General features: G+C 52.5%; 1 protein-coding gene across 4 annotated transcripts in view; it reads left to right on the plus strand.

The window, feature by feature from the left end:
* Positions 1-18,320, plus strand: part of GRB10 (growth factor receptor bound protein 10) — a 188,523-nt gene that overhangs the window by 65,859 nt on the left and 104,344 nt on the right. For 3 of the 4 annotated variants that reach the window (XM_060108876.1, XM_060108877.1, XM_060108875.1), the window contains one exon: positions 608-705. The exons of the other annotated variant lie outside the window; for it this stretch is intronic. In XM_060108876.1, coding sequence (XP_059964859.1) covers positions 655-705 — 51 coding nt within the window. In that variant the 5' untranslated portion in view covers positions 608-654. The remainder of the gene's footprint in view (positions 1-607; positions 706-18,320) is intronic. 4 annotated transcript variants of the gene reach the window in all.

Consider the following 18,320-nt stretch of genomic DNA (forward strand, 5'->3'; position numbering starts at 1 on the left):
ACTGCCTCGTACAGATCAGGTGTGTGGTTGTACCCCAGGAGATTCAGGAGGAAGACAGGACCTCCCTTCCCTGCCTGTCGGGGGCTCCTTGCAGGAGCTGAGTGTGCATCTTCGTGGAGCTGATGTCGCTCTAGCCCTCCCGGGAGTCCGCGGCGGGTCTTAACGTCCATTCCAGAGGCCCCGCCCATGAGTGCTGTTCCCAGGATGGTGCCTGTGGTGCGGCGTCCACCGACGGTGGTTCCTTCCAGGCTGTGGCTGGTGGGGGCGGCATGTGCACGCGTGGTGCTCAGAGGACGCCGGCCACGCCCCACCACCCCGCGGTGCTTCTCTGGACTCAGGCGGTCTGCGTTGCCCAAAGTCTCAGAAAGTCTTCGGGACGTTGACAACTGTGGATGGCCGTCCCCCTCGCCCCTCTGAGTGCCTCTGCCCCACGGGCCCTGTGACCACAGGTGGCTGCTCGAGGTTCTGGGGTTGGTGCCGGCCCCCTGGCGCCCCCAAAATCCGAGTGCTGTCCGGCGTCCCCTGTGCAGGCGCGTGGCCTGGGAGCCGCCGGCGAGCGGCGGGCTCTCCCTCTGGCCGGACTTCTCACGGTCTGTCTTCATTCCAGGTGCCGCGGCCCCGTCCACGCGATTTGAAGACGTCAGGAAGGAACCGATGGCTTTAGCGGGCGGCCCAGATTCCTTTCTGCACCATCCATACTACCAGGTATGAGTGAGTGTGGCAGCGGATTCTGGCAGTGGCCTGGCCAAGGGCCGGGGCACAAATGTAGCTCATCAGCTGACCACCCATCACTAGCAGGTCAAGGAGGAAGTGCTGAGTGGGGCTGTGGACGCGCCCTTCAGTGCAAAGACCAGGCACTTTCACATGGCCTTCCTTGCTTTGCTTGGAAGAGCTCATCATCACTGTGACCGCAGCATCCTTTTCTACAAGATTTGCATTGTAGTGCACACTTCCCTGCAGTGAAGCGGGCCCCGTGTTGTCCCCCGCTGGGCCCTGAAGCTCCAGATGGTGGGTGGGAAGGCTGGCGAATGTTGGGATTTCGAGCAGAGGCGTAGGGAGGAGAAGGTCCTCGGCCCCGCGGTGACCCGCCTGTCACAGGTGGAGCCCTTCCCACCCCTGTAGCATCAGGCAGGCGTTGTGGGACCGCAGGTTCACCTCCAGCCCTTCTGCATGGGCTGTTGGACGAGTTTCATCTGTAAGTGTCCTTTATCTCCTGGGGCAGGTTTTCGTTTGAGCTTTTTGCTTTACGGTGTAGACAGATGCGTTGGATCCTGAGATCTTTGGATTTGACAAGTGAATCTTGGTTTCTCCTTCTCGGCCTGTCAGCGTGTGAAGCACTTGAACCACCTCTCTCTCGGCCTCTGTTTTTCCAGCAGGAGTCTTAGGTTTTGAAGTCCCTTGATCTGATATTTGCACTTCTCTGAGCTTGCTTTTCTCTCCCTTCGTCTGTGACGTCTGTGCTTAGCTGCAGTGATGATAATTGGCCCGTAGCATAGGGGCTGCAGAGAGGGGTCTTTTTAATTTTTTTGGTGTCAGAGAGAAAGAGGTCTTGGAAGAAAGCCTGGAGATTAGGAATAGCATTCACTGTGATTACTGGATTTCAGACCAAGGCACAGTCAGTTTCAAGCGAGACAAGGGGGCTAAAGCCTTCGCAGAGCCATGAAGTTTGCTGGTGGCCCCCAGCCTGTTCAGTGGGTGAGCGTTCTCCAGGTCCTGCCCTCTGCCTCCTGTGTGATCATTCTCTGGGTCTTAAAGAGGCCGTGGTTGCCTTACCCTGTCGATTGAAACTCTGTGATGCCGCTATGGGTCATGGGTTCAGCTCTCACTTGACCGCTTAGCTTCGGCTGGTTGTCACCCCAGCCTGCCAGCCTTACACTTGGCACCAGTGCTCCCAGGGAACTGCAGGGAGAACCTTCCCCAGGGAAGTGTGTCTGTAAGTTAGCTGAGCAGCGTCCTCTTTGCTGGGCACAGAGTGAACCGTAAGGGCCAGATAGGACGTAGGGAAGGTTCCACCCCGAGGCCCTCTTAGCTCAACCCACTGGCATCTCAGATTTCCTCTGGTCCAGGCCGGGATGGCAGGAGTGCCAGCCATAGCCAGTGCCTGGCTTCGCGGACATGTCAGGTGTTTGTAGTCGCCGTCCCAGTTGCCCAAGGCTCTTCCCAGGAGCCAGGAGGCCGTGGACACACGGTGGGCCCTGCCAGCGGAGCCTGTCACCCCAGGAGGAAGGGCTCCGTCATGCCGTGCCGCGGCTTTTGCAGGCACTGTTGCACTCCTGCGGGAGTCCAGCAGGCGGGCTTGGCAGCTCTTACCCTCTGTTCCTGGAAAAATCAGCCGACAGTTCCAGAATTTCTCAGAACATGGGATGATTTACAATGCGTTCGGTCTTGAGTAATCTGCAGTTACAGCAAATAGATACATCTCCAAGTTTTTAGAGAGAAGAATTTCTTTGTAAGGTCGTCAGCCTGCAAATAATGTTCTCATTCTAGCTGCTCACTCATCGCTGTGGCTTGGATTAGGGTTCAGTCAGTGAGTCGCTGCTCAGTCGAGTTTGTTCTGGACATAGAAGCACCAGAAGGATTTTGTACATTTAATCACCCTGCTTCCTGCTTCAGGGTCAGAGGTAGCAGGTTGGTGGGGGGCACGGGGTGGGGGGCTGGGGGGGGTGTTGAACTACTTCACTGTTTGACTTAGGCTGTTCCTTTAAACTGTGATATTGTCCTGGTTCTGTGGCCTCGGGGGAAACCATGGGATGCCTCAGTGTCCCTGCTGGTGAACAAGGGTGCACGGTGTTGTCAGGGTGCCGTGGGGATTGGGAGAAGGGTGTGGAAGTTACCCGGCACTGGGCCAGCCTGGTCTCAATCGCCCACCCAGAGTCGTTCCCTGTAATTCCTTGTTTTTTTTTGTTATTTGTTTGTTTGTTTGTTTTGTTCTGTTCTGTTTCTTTTTGGCTGTGCGGTGCAGCTTGTGGGATCTTAGTTCTCCGACCAGGGATCGAACCCGGGCCCTCAGCTGTGAAAGTGTGGAGTCCTAACCGCTGGACCGCCAGGGAGTTCCTCCTTAATTCCTTGGATGTTGATTGAACCCCAGCCAGGTGCCACCTGCAGCGTGAGCGCTGGGTGGCAGCTCTTCTCCAGCCAGCTGCTTTCCTGGGGCTCCTGACTCCTAGTCGGGGAGAGGGTCATGGGGAAACTGGCACATGAGATAGTTGTGAGTAATGATCATGATTCTCAAGCAAAGAAAATCTGACAGTGGGAGAGAGAGAGGCCAGGAAGTCAGGGAGACCCCCACCCCCGGAGGGAGTGCCCAGAGCTGGGGGGCAGCACCCGGGCCGGGCTGGGACACAGCCTTTTCTGGGCCAGAGGCCAGCACACCTGGCCTGAAGAGCCAGGGAGGGGTCTGGATTTCAGTTACTTAGGAAGGAGAGGTCTTTGGGGGTTTATAAATAGAGGCCTACAGCCCACTGTCTGCAGTTCTCAAACCCCCAAAGCTATGAACCAAGAAGTTTCTTCATGGCTCACATCTTGCAGAATCTGACTCAACCTGTCGAACTGGGTCCCTCAGGTACATGGGGTTGGGGGGGGGCGCTCGGTGACTGGGCCGCCCTGGACCCTGGGTCATCTTTCTCAAGTCAAGAACATTTTTATTTCCTAGCCATATCCTCCAGGGTTCTGATTATGCACCTATTATGAGGTACATCTTGTTTCTTTATTATACATAAAATAACATTCGCTATCCTTCAGACACACACACACACACAGAAAATAAAAATGAGTTCAGGTACAGACATTTGAGTAAAGTGTTGAACTGTGATGTAGAAACGAGATGCTTGAATGTAGGTTTGAGATTCAAACCTGTAGGTTTGAAACTTGAGATCGGTTGGTAAGGTTCCTGTCAGTCCTTAAAGATCTTGGGGGAGAAGGTGTCCGACATCCCACTGACAAGAGGCAGTGGGTCTGAGATCCCGCGCGGCCCCTCGTGGCGTATGGAGAGGGGACGGCCCTCGGTGACAGCCTGCACACCCAGCCTCTTCGAGCCTAGCCTCCCCAAGAGAAGGCCGCTGTCCTGGCCTTCCTTGTGCAGGAGTGCAGTGGCTCCACCCTTGGCGTCGGTGACACTGACAAGAGTCTGGAGGGTATGTCCCACTACAGGAAAAAACAAGTGGATTGTTGAAGGCCGGCTCCGGAGACTGCAAACTGCTCTGGCCAAGCGAACCGGGCGACCTGAGGTAGACCTCAGGGGCCAGGGGAAGGCCTGGGCCGGAGGCGTGGCCTTCCTCGGATCATGGAGGAGACCAGTGGCGTGGAAGGAGAGGAAAAGGGGGAGACTGCAGCTGCCATCCGTGGCCGTGGGGGTCGAAGTGATGGAGAGGTTGATACCACAGCTTCTAGCATCCCAGAGCTGCAGCGCCAGAAAGGAAAACTCGGCAAGCGTCGACTCTTCTCTCACACAACGCGGCTTCGCTCATCCTCATCCCAGATGCTTCGGGCAGTCTCCTTGGGTTAGGACCGCTGCAGCCGCCGATCCTGGGTGTTGAGCTATTTGACTGGTATCTTTGTGGAAGGAACCGAGGGGAGCTTAGTTCCTGAGGATGTGATAACGCAGGGGACGGATTCCTTGAAGGTGGCAACACCCAGCCCAGCCTCCTTCCCTCTGAAGGGTGAGTTAGCTGGCTCCAGCACCTTTGCCACTTCTCTTACCCAGGCCCGAGGCCAACCTCGGGAAACTAAGCCTGGGTCTATGCAGTCTGGGCACCTGGAATCTCCTATCAAGGGTCCAGTTTCAGAACAGCCTCAGGCCCAGCTTCAGCCGGAGGCTCAGCCCCATCCTCATCTTCCGGCTCATGAATGCAGTTTTTTGTGAATTTAAATTTATTTCTACCTATATTTTTAGGACCAGTCTCATTTTTTTTTTTTTTTTCGGTACGCGGGCCTCTCACTGCTGTGGCCTCTCCCGCTGCGGAGCACAGGCTCCGGACGCGCAGGCTCAGCGGCCATGGCTCACAGGCCCAGCCGCTCCGCGGCACGTGGGATCCTCCCAGACCGGGGCACGAACCCGTGTCGCCTGCATCAGCAGGCGGACTCTCAACCACTGCGCCACCAGGGAAGCCCCAGTCTCATTCTTAATAAGGGGAAAAAAAAGTCTACAGAAAAAAAAACTCCTGTTTCTGCCATGTGAGGTTCCACAAGGTGCAGCTATAGAAAAGTGCTTGTCCGTTGAATAAAAACCACATTTGATAGAGGGGAAAAAAAGAAGATGACTGGCGAATCTTCAGATATTTAATCCAAATATTTATTTCTACTCTTATAGTTTTTCCCCTGATTTCTGATTTGAAGATGCATCCGCTTGTATTAGAATCAAGCGTCGTAGACACTGTGCTGGCGATCCTGCCCCTCTGCAGCTCCATTGGCCAGCACAGGGCGACACGGCAGCCGTCCTGCGACAGCCCCTCGTCCCCTACATCCGCGTCTGTAACTTCATAAACCCTGTCTCAGCCCCACGTCTCTGCAGGTTGCTTCCTTTGGCCCCATTTCAGTTGTGCATTCCTGAGCCTTCAGGCCAGGAGCCTCCCCTCGCAGGGCAGGGGTTGGCAAACCACAGCCTGGGGGCCAAATCCGGCCCCTGCCTGCTTTTGTAAATAAAGTTTTATTGGAACACAGCCATGTTCCTTCAGTTAACATCTCGTCTGTGGCTGCTTTGGGGCCTCACCAGCAGAGTTGAGCAGTGGCTGGCCCTCTGCAGACCACCTCCTGCTTTAGGACACCTGTTAGTGCAGTGAGTGTTCTGGGTGGACAGAGGCCTAAGTGGGCCTCCTTGTGTCCGCTTCTCTCCTCCCTCATCGTGGGGACAGCAGGGACAAGACTCGGGGACAAGACAAGACCCGTGAGACCTCATGCCAGTCGCACACAGCTTTGGGTCTTCGGTTGGGTTCACGTCTGGTTCCTCCATCTCAGCAGCGTCTGAAGGAGCTGGGTGCTCTCATCCCTTACGGTCTGGACTTGGGCTCATTCTTTGGAATCGAATTCCATTCCCAGAGTTGGTCACGGTCATTTATCTTTTAGCCAAAGAGCCGTCCTGTGGCTTCTCCGTTTCTCATCTTATTCACCCATACTTCGGCAGAGAGACATTTTCACTGGGCTTCGTTTTCTTCAAGAAATTTGTGGACAGTTCCTCCCACTCGTCATGGTAGGGGGAGACGGATGCCAAGATCACTTGAAACATCACTTATTTATTTTTATTTTTATCTTTTTATTGAAGTGTAGTTGACTTACAATGTTGAGTTAATTTATGCTGTACAGCAAAGTGACTCAGTTATACATATATATGCATTCTTTTTTTTTAAGTATTCTTTCCCATTACGGTTGATCACAGGATATTGAATATGGTTCCCTGTGCTGTACAGTAGGACCTTGTTGTTTATCCATTCTATATGTAATAGTTTGCATTTGCTAACCCCAGACTCCCAGTCCATCCCTCCCCCACCCCCTTCCCCCTTGGCAACCACAAGTCTGTTCTCTATGAGACATCACTTACTTTTATGAGACTCTTCCAGTGCATAGGATCTTCACCTGAAGCAGTTTCGCAAATCGTTCAAGATTATTTCTGAATTTAGTAACAACCACTATTTAATAGAGGTGTTTTGCACAGTGAAGCTGGCAATTGATGAATGCACTGAGAACACGTTCTTCGTGACTGGACGCCTTTTAGGTTCTCTGTACGTGCCTTGCTTACAGTGTCACTGTGAGAATGAAAGTCACTTATGTAGAGCCCCTGGCCTTGTCTTGGCACATAAACAAACCTCATTAAATGGGGACTGTTATTTTGATACATGACGTGAGCTGCTGATTTGTTAGAGTGTAGATTCTTTTTTAGCAGTAGAATTCGTAAGTGATTTTTTTGTGATGCCTCTGTCACTTCAAGGTTATAATCTTTTCAAGTCTTTGAAATCACTGTAGAAAATTCACTTCAAAAGGAGGGCTTCCCTGGTGACACAGGGGTTAAGAATCCGCCTACCAATGCAGGGGACACGGGTTTGAACTCTGGCCCGGGAGGATCCCATGTTCCGCGGAGCAACGAAGCCCATGCGCCACAACTGCTGAGCCTGCGCTCTAGAGCCTGCGAGCCACAACTGCTGAGCCCGTGTGCCACAACTACTGAAACCCACGTGCCTGGAGCCCGTGCTCCACAACAAGAGAAGCCACCGCAGTGAGAAGCCCGCGCACTGCAACGAAGAGTAGCCCCTGCTCACCGCAATGAGAGAAAGCCCACACGCAGCAACGAAGACCCAACGCAGACAAAAATAAATAATTAAAATAAAAATTAGAAAAAAGTAGATGATACTTGGTTTGGGTAAACATTTTCTCCCTGATGTGACAAACTGTAGTCATTTGGTTTTATTTATTGGAATCCTGGATGGTCAGTGATGTGTCAGGAAACAGTACATGAGTTTACATTTTCTGTCACTTGTGGAATCAGTTGAACGCCCTTTTCTTTAAACACTGGGCGTCACGTGGCTGATTTGTTCATTCCCTTCGTGTTCTGGGAATGATGGGCCGACCGTGGCTGGATGTTGGGATCAAGATGCAGGAGGAGGGAGCCCTGCCTTGGGAGACTCCCAGCCCTGGTGGGACAGACAAGCAGAGGAAACACAGACCATCAGCCTCAGCCGTGAGCTTGGTGAGGGGGGGGCCAGCGGGGACCCCACATCATTTCCTGATGGAACCTGTCGCTCCCCACTCAGTGGAGATCGGCTGGTGGGGAGAAGATTCAGCACTTCTGGGATCCTCAACTTGGGTTCTCCGATTTTACCCTCCACCAACCCTCAGAGTTGGGACCTTCATACCTTTGTGATACCCATTTTACAGGTGAGAAAACCAAGCCGCTAACTACGTGCTGGTTGGCATGCCAGGGACTTCACTTGGATTTCCTAAGTAGGAATCTTCCCACAACCCTTCATGTTCTCCCCTTTTTAGATGAGAATAGCAAGGCAGACCAAGCCCATTTCCCCTACCGGGTGCCAGGTGTGTTTTTCTTAACGTTTGTATTTGTGGAGGATGTGAGGGTTTACATTGTCGCGACCACATGGGTCCTGCTCTCCTCAGAGCCTTGCGATGAAGCATTGTGCTTGTGTCCTGGGATTCTGCACTCACGGAATTTCCTTGATCCTAAAGTGCCATGGGATAAAGGGTCAGTTTTAGTTTTATTTTATTTTATTTTTCTTTGCAGTACGCGGCCCTCTCACTGTTGTGGCCTCTCCCGTTGCGGAGCACAGGCTCCGGACGCGCAGGCTCAGCGTCCATGGCTCACAGGCCCAGCCGCTCCGCGGCATGTGGGATCTTCCTGGACCAGGGCACGAACCCATGTCCCCCTCATCGGCAGGTGGACTCTCAACCACTGTGCCACCAGGGAAGCCCCAGAAGGGTCAATTTTAATGACAACTTTTCATTCAAAATAAAGATTATCATGTATAATCCTTAAACGTGGATAGGTTGGAAAGTGTTTAAATTTCAAAATTGTTAAAATGGGGGCGTGTCTTAGAATCAGTGAAATACTACAAGTAAGTACATGTAAATGAAAATTTTAAAAGTATACATTTCTTATTAGAGAGGGAAAGACTTGCTCTATCCTGAATGCTTTTGTTTGTATTGACTAAATACTTCTGGAAGAGTGTGGGCTTGAGGTCTTGGATTTCTTCTGAAGTATCACAGTTATATTTATTGAGTTCCTTCTATGTGTTCTGTTCGTAGGTTAGGCATCTGTCTCTTTTAGGGGGACCAAGGCTTGCAGGTGCTGGTAACTCCCAGGTCACGCGGCTGGTACCCGGTAGCGCAGGCTGGGGCCTGTGGGCCGGGTCTCCCCATCCTGTCTCTTGGCTTCTCCTGGGCGCCCTGTGCTTGGCCGGGCAGGTGTGTGATGCCGGCCAGCAGACCGATCAGTCAATTGGGGACCAGACTTAATTAATGCTCTGTCCAGTAAGGTTTCATTGCTGCAGCGGGGGCAGGACTTGGGGCCAGCCGAGTGAGAGCGGGGGCAGGGAGAGGGCAGGATCCGCTTGTGGAATGGTGACTCGGGCCCTGGGTTCCTGGTGGGCTGCTCAGCGTCCTGGCGGCCTGGCTTCTGTTGACAGCCACTCCCCTGACTCATGTTTATTGCTGTCATGTGACAGGGCCTGCAGACCTGCGCTTGCCCTTTCTGGTGTCAGCTGAGTTCTGAGTGTCATCTACGTCATCCCTTGGGGCCTGGGCGGTCCTGCGTGGTCCGGCCGCTGGCCGTCGGGGCCCCTGTGCACCCTACCTTCTGCACACGTCCAGGCGGGCCCCCGGGTCTCAGGTTAACGCTCCCGCTTTGCAGGCAAGGAGGCCGGACCTTCTAAGGGAGGTGGGCGGGGCTCGTGGTTTGCCCGTCACAGACCTGAGCGCCACCTGCTGTGCTGTCCTCATCGTCTTCTGCCCACGCGACCTCCACGCTCAGCCCTGAGTTGTGTCTCACCTGGGCCCGGCCCGCGTGGAGGCTCTGCCGCGTTTCCCAGAAGCAGGGTGGCCCTGTTGGAAGCTGGGGTGCCCAGGGCTTGCCCGTGCCTTCGGCTCTGGGTTTGAAAGTGCGCTCTGGCTGTTGCGGGGAGACCCCGCTCCCCCCGTCTCCCCAGGGGTGTCCTTCCCGGGGCCACAGGTCAGAGGCTGTGCTTGTCTCCTGTTTGTGGGCCTGTTGGGTGGACGGCGGCTGGTGTGGGGGCCAAGGCTGCAGGCGCAGAGCCTCTGGGGTGATTTCTGTGCTCTCTGAAGACGGGGTCACGGGCGGGGCCCTGTCACCGTGTTGTAATACCTGATGATGGCCCGTCGTGCACGCGGTGGTCCTCTTAACGACTGGTTAGATTTGGAGATGAAGCAGGATGTGTCTTGGAGGTGATGGGGTGACGTGGCGCTTTCTTGGCTGCACTGGGCGCTGGAGAACTTCCTTTTCACTCGGCTGCAAAGGGATGAATAAGCTGGATCCTTTCTGCAGGTGTGCACTGGACGGGCAGCTGGAGGACAGGGGCAGGTCGTGATCACGCAGAAAATGTTTCGATGGACGGAAACTTCGCAGCTGCAACTGTTTTTCAAAAATGGTACATTTTTGGAGGAGGAGGACCTGAAAATGACTCCTTTTATTAAAGCATATGGAGTAATTTCAACACGAGCTTCTTGACTCTAATTTCCTGTTTAAGCGTTTGGTCTTTATAGTAGCAGCTAGGTTTCAGTGATATTCGGTGCCGTATTTAGCTCATACTGAGTCTCACAGTGGCCTGCCTGGGTCCTTGTACTGTTTCTGGCTACTTCTTCCTCTTTGGGCAAAGTGTCCTCGGCTCCCTGGGCCTCCCCTGCAGTTATTAACCCAGCAACGACCTTCATATACAGTAAACACTCACTTTGGCACTTTCCCCAGAACATGCTAAATACTTATGCATGTTCGAGGGAGACCATGAGAATGTGACCACTGGTCCTTTAAAAATTATTATTATTTTTTTTATTAACTAGGCAGAAATCAAAAGAAAAGTGTTTCTGAAGTTACTATAATTGAAGGCTACCATTATTATCAACATCTATGAGATTCTCCTCTAATTGATCTTTTTTTTTTTTTTGCGGTACGCAGGCCTCTCACTGCTGTGGCCTCTCCCGCTGCGGAGCACAGGCTCCGGACGCACAGGCTCAGCGGCCATGGCTCACGGGCCCAGCCGCGCCACAGCACGTGGGATCTTCCTGGACCGGGGCAGGAACCCGTGTCCCCTGCATCGGCAGGCAGACTCTCAACCACTGCGCCACCAGGGAAGCCCTCCTCTAATTGATCTTTAAGGAAAGGTCTTACTGAATTTTCTGTCACTGTGCTTTAGTTTTCTGGAAAGGTGGTGGACATCTGACATTTCTTTTTCTGGCCTTCAGCCTTTGGGGAGTTCTGGGCTTGCTGAGATGTAGGAAGTTCTGTGAAGGTTTTCAGTCCTGCCCTGGCTGCTGGAGGTGGGGAGGGGAAGGCTGTCTCCACCAGCTGCTTCCAGGTGCCTGGGAGCCCGCTCAGGAGAAAGGGACTGGGCTTAAAAAGCAAATTTTAAAAAACCGTAAAAGGAGCATAAGCTCGTAGGAAAAACACGTCATTATTTTTGGTAGAAACTTCCAAAGTAGGACGGAAATGTAAGAAGCTGCATCTGACATTTATTTCACAGGGAAAGCGGCATCTACTGTGGTTGTTAAGGATGGTCACGATCAAGATGAAGATATGGAACGCACTTTGCCCAGGCTGCTACCAGTACCTGGGCAGAGGTCCTTGGTCCATATTGCCCTTGACACCTGGGCCTTCCGCCCTCCAGTCTTTGCTCGAGGCCCCTTTTCAGAGAGCGAGGTCCTTTAAATCGCAGTTTCCTCTCCTGCTTACCCTGCTGCAGGCTAACCTTCTTTTATTATTCCACGGCCCCGTCCTCTTAAATTATAAATAAATAAATTGCATAGTATGTTTAGTGCTTACTATCTGTTTTCTGCAGACAAAAGGACGGGATCTCTGCTGTAAGCACTAATGTGCCCGCCTTATACTAGAAGCTTGGTGCGTTTATGTTGAATGGGTGAGTCTCTTTGAAGATCAGCTATATTTCTCTGATCCGTAGGTGACCCGGTGGTGGGGCACCCCCCCTCTGAAGCACTGTGATTGCTGGCCTGGTCACTGTGTCACCCTGGGGAGGATTCTCTCGTCCCGCGTGAGCCTAAAGACATTGATCACTAATTGTAGGCTTCTTTTCTTTGGTTTGGCAAGCTTTCTTGTACGGAGAGCTCTGAAAGGCAGTTTCTGCTTTCAGGGTTTCCAGGGCTGATCGTCAGGGTGGGTGTGTTATGTTTCGGGGTCCCAGTGGAGTGGGTGTTGATGCATTTACGAAAACTTCTTAAGGAGCAAGTTCTCGGACTGAACTAGGGGCACAGTGCGAGGACTGAGGGCGCAGTCTCGGGGTCCCTGGGCTTGTCCTCTGTCTCCCATCCTGGGGTGTGACATGTGCAGGACTCTCACGTCTTGGCTTCTCCCCGAGCCGGCGGTTCAGGGTGAGCTGTGGCACGGCCTGGGTTCGTATGCTGCTGTGGCCACACGGAGAGCGTGGGTGGACGTGGGGTTAGGAGGCTGGTCTCCGGGCTGGGGGCTGGTTAGAGTGTGGATTAGGAAGGGTCTGAGGCTTCCTCTTGTGTCTGGCGTAGGCACTGAGCTGAAGGGTGGCTGACTGGCCTTCACTAAAGTGTTTCTGGGTTTCCATTGCTGTATCTTCATGGGGGCTCTGCTACCCCAGACCACCCCAGCCCTCGGTGGGAGGGAGTTTCCCAGTGTGTCCTTGGAGATCAGACCTCGGGATGGAGGGAGGGCGGGGGAGGGGTGCAGCATCTGATCTGCTGTTGATCCCATTGGTGTATGTCTCCTCTCCAGAGGCTGGATCTGGTCACTGTGTATCTTTCATTTTTTTTTACTTATTAGGTCATGCTTTCCTTTCCCTTCCTGAACACGTGGAAAATATATATATTTTTTTAAAATAAATATTTATTTTATTTATTTATTTTTGGCTGCATTGGGTCTTTGTTGCTGTGCACAGGCTTTCTCTAGTTGCGGCGAGCGGGGGCTACTCTTCGTTGCAGTGTGGGCTTCTTGTTGCGGTGGCTTCTCTTGTTGCAGAGCACGGGCTCTAGGTGCACTGGCTTCAGTAGTTGTGGCGCGCGGGCTCAGTAGTTGTGGCGCGTGGGCTGATTTGCTCTGCGGCATGTGGGATCTTCCAGGGCCAGGGCTCAAACCCATGTCGCCTGCATTGACAGGCAGATTCTCAACCACGGCGCCACCAGAGAAGCCCACATGGAATATGTTTATCCCAGGTGTTTTAACACACCTGTCTTCTTGTTTTATTTTCTTTGACATTTCTAGGTCTGTTTCTCTTGGTTGATTTCTCTTATCATTATGGGTCTGATTTTCATTTCATGCCTGGCAGTTTTTGATTGGATGCTAGATGTGAATTTTACATGCTTGAGAGCTGGCTTTTTTTTCTTTTTCTTTTTGTGGGTGTTCCTTTAAATATTTGGGAGATTTGTTACAGGAACAGTTAGGCTTCTTGGAAACAGTTTGCTCCTTTTGAAGCCTGCTTTTAAACTTTGTGAGCTGGGCCTAGAACAACTTTAGATCTAGGCCTAATTTGCTCTCACTATTAAGGCAAGACCCTTCTGAGGACTCGATTCAGCGTCTCGTGTGTAAGGCGGTTTCCCACGTGGCTGCTATGAATGCAGCCTTCGTCCTGCCCTGTGCGAGCCCTGGGGCTTGTTCTGCCTGCTTCTTTCTGGTGGTTCTTTCCTGGCCTTGGTAGCTTCCTCGTGTGCCTGCACTAGGGCACCCCCTGCATGTCTCTAAGGCCCTCCTCCATGCCACATCCCCCTCTCTGCCCCAGCCTCCCTGAACTTTGAATTCCACCTCCTTAGAAGGACCCCCAGATGCTGCCTGAGACCCCTTCCTTGCACTGCAGATTGGAAACTCTCTGGAGCCCTCGATGGGGGGGCCCTGTAAGATCTCCCCGCATCTGTTTCCCCTCTCTCGGGAGTGCTGTCCTGTGCTGCCTGGTGTCCAGTGTATGAAAACCACTTCAATTTTTGGTTATTTAAGAAGAGAGGGTACATGCAATCCCTGGTATTCTATCTTGGCTGGAAGCACAGAAGTCCCCATAATATTATTTCAACCATGGTTCTAAATTAGCCTCAGAACATTTGTATGTAATATATAGAATGAGCTTTGGAGCTGAAAAGAAGTACAGAGGTCATGTGGTACAAAGACCTCACATCATAGATGATGAAACAGGCACAGTGAGTGCAGTTATTTGCTCAGGATCAGAGAGTTTGTCACAGCGGCGATTTATGTGTTTGGCTCGTGTCACAATAAGGTTTTTCATACGCGAAGGACACGATGCACAGCTTCTTGGAGCCCGTGCTGAGGTTGGGACCCCGAAGTCCCACAGGGGCAAGCAGACCTTCGACGGAGAACCGAGTGTGCTGTGCCCTGGGATCTGAGCTGCTGCTCTTTCCACGCCCCCCCCCCCCCCGCTTTTTTTTTTCCACGAAAGTGTAGTTGATTTACGATCTTGTGTTCGTTTCAGTTGTATGGCAAAGTGGTTTAGTTACACATGCTTTTATGTATATATATGTGTGTGTATATATATATATATATATATATATATATATATATATATATACTTTTTCAGATTCTTTTCCATTATAGATTATTACAAGATATTGAGTATAGTTCCCCGTGCTATACAGTAGGTCCTTGTTGCTTTGTCTTGGCCACTTGCTTTGCACAAAGCTCCAAGGAACATGGCCTCAAGGGAACATCACCTGACCTGTCAGCGATGGGGTGGGGGGACCCTTCACCATGCTTCTGGAAGCTCATACCTGCCCTCTGAGGAGCTATCACACCTGGTCCAGGTGCTGTGTGGGGACCCAGGTGGGATGCGCTGGGGACCCAGCTTCCCTCGGTCTGACTCCAGATTCTCGGCCGGGGGCTGCCGGTCACCCCTGGCCTCGTGCCCTCTGCTCGCCAGAGGGACGTGGAAACAAGGAAGAGCCACCCCGGGGTTACATCATATTAAACCCTGGGGCCCTTTCCTAGTCCACCAGGGCAGTGAGAACCCTTTCCAAGTTCTGAGATGGTTGTTGAGAAAGTTCAGGGAAGCGACGCCTGTCCTCACCCTGCTGACTGGGGGCAGGGAGTCCGGGGCCGGCGCTCTGCTGGGAGGGTGGCCCCGCCGCGGCTGATCCCTGAAGCACCCGGTGCCCGGTGCGTGCCTGCGGGGCTGGTAGACGCGGGGGTAGGGCTGGGGTGCCGCGGGAGCAAGCGGGGAGCTTTGTGCTGAAGGACCCCGGCTCTCCTAACCGACTGCCCTGTGTGCCCCACCGGGGGTGGTGTCTCAGGACTGGCTCCCCACTTTAGACGAGGAAGCTGAGGCTCGGGGTGTAGGGGGTTGTCGCCCGGCCAGTGCGCCTGGATGTTGAACCCCCCTCCCCGACTTCCACGCTGGGCTCTCATCAGCTTGTGCCTCTGCCTTGTCAGCCAGCCTCAGTACTCGGCCCTTTTCTGTTGAGGTCCTCGTGTAGCTGGGTGACCGGACTCCCTTCGCCTCCTGGAGGCATTCAGCCCGTGGCTGGCGTTTGGCCTGGTCCTTGAGGCTCCCTGAGACTCAGTGCGGGCAGTCCCCTTCTGTGATGGGGGAGGGTCCAGGGAGGGGGGACCAAGATCCACTTCCAGAAGGTGGAGTCCTGGTTGGCCAGAGTGCCCCGGGGACAGAGTCAGAGCACATTTGACTCCGTTCGGAAGTGTGCTGTTTGCTTCTCAGATTGCTCTGACACCCTGTGCTGCGTTTTGTCCAGGGTGCTTTAGAGGGCGGACGTCCTCTCGTTTCCCAGACAAGTCCCTCTAGAGCCTGAAGCTGACCCAGGCGCTGTGTGCTGGCCCAGCTGACAAGTGGACGTTGTGTTAGTCCATTAGTTGTATTAGTGGATGTTTGGTCTGTATTCATTTTCCTCTTCTCAAGGGAGGAGGGTCCCAGGGAGCACACCGAGCGGGCGGTGGGACGAGCGGGCCCTCCCGGCCTGTCTGCCTCTGCTGCTCACGCGTTTGTTCCGCTACCAGCGTCCCCTCCCCCGGCCGTCTCGTCGAGGGCTGCAGTGCGTGCCCAGCCGGGGGGCGGGGCCTTCGGTACTTGATGGGCCAGGCCACGCCCACAGCCGTGCTCCGTGCTTCGTCTGGGCTGAACCCCTGCTGTCCTGTCACGTGGGCTGAGTGACCAGGTCATTCGGAAAGGGCTGCCTCGCCCTGACTCACTGGTCCCTCCCGAGGGGGGAGAGAAGAGGCCAGGATGCAGACGGCCGGGTGTTGCTGAGAACCAGTGACCCAGCCGAGGGTTTTCTTCCGGGAGAGCCTGACGTATCTCACATGGCCTCTGGCTTCTAGTCTGCATCGAGAGAGTTCCGTGGGCCCCCGCGGGCAGCTGGTACACCCACGGCAGGGTTTGTGACGGGACCCACCAGCTCGGCTTAAGATCAGTAAGTTAGTAACGTGGGAAAACCTTCAACCTCGCAGGAAAGCAAGAACATGGAAGTAGAGTGAGTGGCACAGGGACCCCTGTGCTGTCGTTACTAAGCGGGCTGTTTGTGACGCCACGTTTCTGGTTAGTTACTACTTCACCGGCTTGAGATGTTTGGCTGCTTCTCTGAGCCACGGTAATTGTTTTGGCAGGAATTCCCACCTTTCCCTAGCTCCTAAGACACAGACCCCTTGTAAAAGTGTACGGTCGTGAGACTGGTGGTGTTTGCCGGCCACCGGCCTTCCCTTCCCACCTCCGAGTGACAGCTGCCCCGTCTGTGAAGCGAAACCTGGTCCTTTGCTGTTAGTCACCCGGCCCTCGTTTGAGTTGTACGCACTGTGTTACCCCCCCTTGTGTTAGTTACAGGTTAACTTACATCCATACTTAAGGACTGAGGTATAGTCAGAAGCCCACAAATACTGTAAGAGTTGCTTTTTCCTTTGAGGGCCAGAGAGGAGATGGGCGGGGTCCTGGATCAGGGTGTAGTCAGGTGGGCAGAGACCCACTGTGACTGATGTGAGGAGGGGGTTCACGGGGGGCAACTTCCTCTTTTGGGGAAAAGTTTCTTGTACTTAGAGATTGTCCATGTGTTTGCAAGTCAGAGTCCATAGCCTGTATTCATACAACATAACTAGAATGTATTCTTACCCTCACTCCTTGATCCGGGAGGGCTGGCGTGGTAAGTTTTCCTTTCTCTTGATGAAGTAAAATTCATATCTTATGGCAAGGGAAGAAAAATTTAAACATAAAGCTTCCTTTGCCCGTTTGGTCCTCGTCCCCCATGTTTAGTGTGGGTTGTGCATCTGCAGTAACCAGACCTCCTTAGGAGATGATACTCCTTCATCTCCTCAAGGGTCACTACTCTTTAGGAGATAACCTTCTTTCTTCATCTTGTGAGGGGCCGCGAAGACCCATGACCCACTACTCACTTCGTACGTGTAGATCTGGGTCGTGTACACTGTCAGTAACAGGCCATTTGACGGGTAACCCTTTGTCCAAAAACGTATGTAACCTTGCTTTGACCTCTGACAGGCGGCACAGTCCTCAGGGCTTTCTGAAGGACCGTCTCCCGGGTTACAGTCCTCAGGTTGGCTCAAATAAAAGTTTCCATTTCTTTCTTAGATCGACTGTTGATTAATTTTTTTGGTGGATACTCTCATCACAGGTTCCTGGACCCAGGTGAAGCCAAGTGTGTGATTTGGTTTTAGGGTTACTTGGGTGAATACCTCTTGTTGTCTGTGCTCTTCCATAGAATAAACAGGCTGAGTGTCACCTGGGGCAAAACATGGCTCTAGGTCATTTATTATGAGTGTTATTTCCATTGGGGGCAGGGGCTAATTTTGCAGACCTTGCACCTGGCAAAATGTGGAGTGCTGATACTGCAGATTTTGTCAAGTTCTCTGATGTTTCGGGACTTTGCGTGGTTGGTTAGTAGCGTAACAGCTTGTGTAGCACCCGTAGCTCAGTACTGGTGAGAATGCCTTCTCCTACGGGGTCACACAGTATCTAGCCATGGTGCTGGGGGCCAGTCCCCTTCCGTCTCGTCTGTAAGAATGGGGGTAAAACAGTACCCTGTGAAAGAAAGGATGGAAGTGAGAATGCATGTAATTGTGTAGCACCACGCCGGGTCTCCAGGATTGTAATAGAAACCTTCTGTTTCTGCATGTTTTTAACCCTTTCTTGACCCCCTTCACCCATTTCTCCCAGCCCTCACCCCCGTCTCTGGCAACCAGCAATCTGTTCTTTGTATCTATGAGCTTTATTTTTAAATTCTTTTTATTTTATTGAAGTATAGTTGATTTACAGTGTTGTGTTAATTTCTGCTGTACAGCAAAGTGATTCAGTTATACATATGCATACTCTTTTTTTATATTCTTTTCCATTATGGTTTATCACAGGATGTTGAACGTAGTTCCCTGTGCTATAGTATGTTTATCCATCCTATATATAATAGTTTACATCTGCTAATCTCAAACTCCCAGTCTTTCTTTTTTTAATTTTTTAGATTCCACTTACACGAGAGACCAAGAGATCAGATAGTATTTATCTTTCTCTGTCTGACCTATTTCACTTAGCATAATGCCCTCAAGGTCTACCCTGGTTGTCACAAATGGCAAGATTTTATTCCTTTTTATGTCTGGATAATATTCTGTTTATATGCCATATCTTCTTTATCCATTCATCCGTCAGTGGACATGTAGGTTGCTT

The sequence above is a fragment of the Mesoplodon densirostris genome, chromosome 9 (genome assembly GCF_025265405.1).
Source record: "Mesoplodon densirostris isolate mMesDen1 chromosome 9, mMesDen1 primary haplotype, whole genome shotgun sequence".
Lineage (NCBI taxonomy): Eukaryota > Metazoa > Chordata > Mammalia > Artiodactyla > Ziphiidae > Mesoplodon > Mesoplodon densirostris.